The sequence below is a fragment of the Gobius niger genome (genome assembly GCF_951799975.1).
Source record: "Gobius niger genome assembly, chromosome: 9".
Taxonomy (NCBI): Eukaryota; Metazoa; Chordata; class Actinopteri; order Gobiiformes; family Gobiidae; genus Gobius; species Gobius niger.
In genome coordinates this window covers 7897779-7902260 of record NC_136860.1, presented here as the reverse complement: position 1 = coordinate 7902260, position 4482 = coordinate 7897779, and the positions used below count along the sequence as shown (strand labels likewise).

Genomic DNA, 4482 nt, shown 5'->3' with positions numbered 1-4482 from the left:
CACCGCAGCAATTTTCCTCAAAAACACACCTGAAAACATGCGGCTTACGGACACTTTGAAAATCCAAACACTATCCGATTTGGACTTTTTTGTTCATTTCATTCTTCCCGTGGTCCATAAACTTACTGAGCCTCAGAGACTGAATTGTCTTAAACTCTTACTTTTAACACATTACAACCTTTCCAAGTACAAAGACAGAATCATCTCCACATTGCAACAGGTTCAACTCATTGGCAGTGCTCTCGGTCAGTTGGAAAGGGCTTCTTACTTCTTTGATGATGATGTTGAACTTTTCAGAGTGATGCTGCCAAATGATAGATTTGTACCTCAAACATTTTGGGATGAGTTTGGGGAAGGAAACACAACTCGTTTAAAAATGTTACTGAAGGAGCTTGGAATGAGGTATGACATTTGCGCTGATGACATCAAAAGATTTGCACATCAAGTCGAAAGTGAAGCCAAAAGGAAAGTGAAACCTCACAATCTGAAAAGGCAATCATCAGTTGTTTTTACAGAAGCCCTGCGATATGAGAGTACAGGCAAAGCCATTTTGAATGCCATAGCAAATGTAAAATTCCTTTTCCCTGTGAAAATTAAGACAGAGCTGTGTAACTACCACTCACCATTCACCCCTGAGAGCAATGCTGTTCAAATCAAAGGAGCTTTGATCGAAGATGAAGAAAGACATCAACAACTCATTTGGTCTTCAATGCCAATCATACATGTACCGTACAAGTCACAATACCTGCTGCAAATGCTTTGCAAAGCAGGGGCATTTGTAAAACCACCTCCAGAATATGTGACTACAAATATGAGCAACATATGTCAGGCCCCTTGTCAAAACGAGCAGATGATCAGAACACGGGCTACTGTGTTTAATATTTGTTACTCTTTCTTGCAAGCCAACCCCTTTAAAAGCCAGCCCCTGTATGGGCTTCCTGTTGTGCTCGTGGAAAATAACAAAAAACTTGCTAGGACTGAGGATGTATGTTTTGATCTTAATCACTACATGGACTTCAGACCTTATTTGTATAAAATCCCTGCGGAATTGATCATATACAAAGATTTCCTCATTAAAATTGGAGTAAATATGAAAGCAACTGCAGTTCAGTTTTGTAATGTTTTGGCATCTATCTACAGTGAGACTATTGGTAAACCAGACCTACAACCAAACCAACAAAAAACAGTGAGGCGTGCTGTTCAACAGATCTTTATCCTAATTAAACAGCACAAACAGTGCCTTGATGGCTTGAAGACGTTGTATCTTCCGGGGGTAAATGGAAAATTAATGGAATCTTGCAGACTCTACTACAATGACACACTTTTTGAAGCTCCTCGCTTAGAGCTCGCTTTACCAGAGGAATTTGTGTTGCTTGAGAAACTCAGTCAGTGTCATTTGAAAGCAGACGTTTATGAACATCATGAGCTGCTGAAACTGCTGCCTCAGAGACTTCAGCCACAAATGCTGTCACAAATCACTGAGGAGAAAGTAGTGGAGACTCAAATGGAGCTCTGCTGTGACAGGAACTGTGAGTTCAGTGGGTTCTTTAGAGAGCATTTGTCCTCCACAGCATTCAGACATGGCCTTATCTGTCTGATCCGAGCAGAGTCAGAGGGCAAGGTAACACAGGAAGAGGCTGAGAATATGTGCCACACCGCCTTTGGCAGGATACAGATCATCTGCTGTCAAAGTCTGCAAACTGAGCTTTGGCTGGAGAAGCAACCACTGCCCAATACTGCTGCAGAAACAGGAGTCTATGTCAAACAAGAGCCACACGGCTGCATCTTTTACTTACAGCACAGTGATATGGATCACATGAACATATTTGAAGTGTGTGGAACATTAGCTACAGCGATCAACCATCTGTTAGGGAACATACTTGGGCCATGCAAAATACTGGTCTGTTCACAACTCGTCATGTGTGAGAGTATTGAACAAGTTCAGAAGTTATTGGCGAAAAATCATATCCATGACAGTGTTGAAGCTGAAAATGTTCATCTCAATCCACCAGCACCGGGGACTGAGATCCCCGAAGAATGGCACGATGCCCTAGACATGAACATTCTGAATAACTTTGAGGAGGGGGAATATGTCGGCTACCATTCAAATGGGAAATACATCTATGCTGTGATTGTTGAGGAGCTTCCTGGAAATTCAGGACAATTCACACAAAGATACAAAATAGACATTGGCCACGAAGAGCCAATTGAGGTCAGTTTTCTTGACTTGTACCAATTCAAACGTGAAAAGCAACCAACAATTTCAACTTGTTTGGAGCTCGAGCTTGTAGAAGATGCAACACCTCATTCTTCCTCCCGTCAAAGTACAAGGTGCTCACCTGCCTCTGTTGACCAGGCCAAGAAAGAGATTGACAAATGCTTGAACGAGATTTGGACTCTGCCTAAGGAGGAACGGCAAAAAGCCATCAAGCGTCTGTACCTAAGATGGCATCCTGACAAAAACCCAGATTGTTCAGTGATTGCTGCAGAGGCCTTTAAGTATCTAAAGTATAGAATTGATGAACTTACAAATGGCAAACGAAAATCGACTGACTCCACATCTACTAGTTTCAAATCTACTGGCTCCAAATCTACTGGCTTCACATCTTCCAGCTCCAAAGCTACTGGCTCCAGTTCCAGGTCATCCTCATCATTTTCCGAAGCAAATTTCAATTTTAGAGACTGTTTCCATGAATGGGATGAAGAGGCAAGGCATCACAGAGCTAGCCGCGATAGATTTCACACTGGTCACAACTCTTACAATTTCTGGACCTTCAATGACAATATTCCACAATCGAAAAAAGGCGAGGCCAAACGCTGGTGTCGACAAGCACAATGTGATCTCAATGCAGCCTACAATGACGTTGGAAAAGGAAGCACTGAGTGGTGTCTATTTAAGGTTCATCAGGCTGTGGAAAAGAGCCTCATAGCTGCATCTTATCGAAACAATGGCAAGCAGCTAAACTGCAGTTCCATCTCAGCCATGGCCTCAAAAGTGTCCGGCTACAGCCCTCAGCTCAGTGGTCTGTCACAGCTAGTGAGAGATCTCATAGCTCTGGATGTGGACGCCAAAAAGACTCAGTATCCAAACTATCACTCTTTTCCAAACATTCCTAATGGACAGTTCAGATCGGCCAATGAAAGACGAGCACTGGACAAGGCCTCTGAAATCCTAACTTTAGTCGAAACCTATGTGAATCACTGAATCAAGTCAAGTTACTGAAGATTTTTTATTTTATTTTAAAAGATTTTAAAAAGATATTTTTATTTTATTTTATATAAGACTTTTATCATGATGTGCTTGATGTATTTTTGTTAAATACTGTTTTGAAAAAAAGGGGGAGAAAGTCTCACACTTTGCAATTTTTCTACCGTGCACTCTGATTGTGATAAGATTTGTTATATAAACACATGCAGGGATTTAGTCCTATGCCAGTACAAAATGTGCTGCCGAAAAAACGGTAACCTTTAAAATTGTGATTCTGATATAACTGCGATAAATTGCGCAATTTTGTAATGAAATGCATTTCATATTGTAACATAGAAATCTCCGGAATTATAATTTTGCACCGTAAAGAAAATGCCACAAAAGAAAAAGTGTATTTTTGTATAAAGTGAAAAAAAAGTGTTTACTTACTTAATGTCTGTATGTTATCTGCTCTTCATGCACATTTAGATAGTTATGTTCATTAAGATGTACCGTGTCATAGCTGAAACGTAATAATGCATACTATGAATACATTGTGTAGACAAAACTGTCTTCGTAGCATTGATTCATTTTGATTTAGAGAATGTCTTAATTCTGTTTTCTACTTATACTCCTTTTAACATAAGCACAGACAACAGTTCATCAGATACTCTCCTTTGAGACCAGTAAATCTGCACTGCTTATTGACAAGATAGTCTTATTAAATAAATGAATTTTACCACCTACCTGTTTGACTTTGAATATTCATTTACTGAGTAACATAAACATAGCGTAATCTGTTCATATTAATGATGATGAAAACAAAAAACACAAATTAAAAAGAACTACCTGACCATTTGGAACAGAATTAGGCCTCAGTGCACTCCTGAATTACAGTATCTGTTCACTGCTATCTAGTCATCTCTTGGCAATCGTAGATGTGTTATAATTATTATGAATGATTATTAAAAGTTATACCAAAAAAACCTTTCTTGTTATGACAGGAAAAACCTATACATTTAAATGTTCATACACACCATAACACATACATACCATAATATACCATGAAAGCCATACAAAAAAAAGAATGGCCTTCCATAATCTACACTAACCTCCTATCCAGCTTTAGAAAAACATATGAAATAAGTGATGCATAGTTTCAGTGATTATAAGAAATTTTATCCAAATTACTTTAGGATCGCGGAACCGTTTTCAGAGGCTCGTGGGCCTTTCCCTGGAAAAAAATATTTACTACTACTACAGATGTATAGAAACAAAAGATTTCTGCTTTGTGG

General features: G+C 39.2%; 1 protein-coding gene across 1 annotated transcript; it reads left to right on the top strand.

Annotated features, from left to right (window-relative positions):
* The first annotated feature begins 266 nt into the window (after window positions 1-266).
* Window positions 267-3216, top strand: LOC306967724 (sacsin-like). Its single transcript, XM_079562872.1, has one exon. The coding sequence runs from the start codon at window positions 302-304 to the stop codon at window positions 3203-3205; it is 2904 nt and encodes a 967-aa protein (XP_079418998.1). The 5' UTR covers window positions 267-301; the 3' UTR covers window positions 3206-3216.
* Window positions 3217-4482: the final 1266 nt, after the last annotated feature.

What these genes read in the sequence shown, in the direction of transcription:
- LOC306967724 (XM_079562872.1), top strand. Translation starts at nt 302, where the DNA reads ATGCTGCCAAATGATAGATTTGTACCTCAAACATTTTGGGATGAGTTT.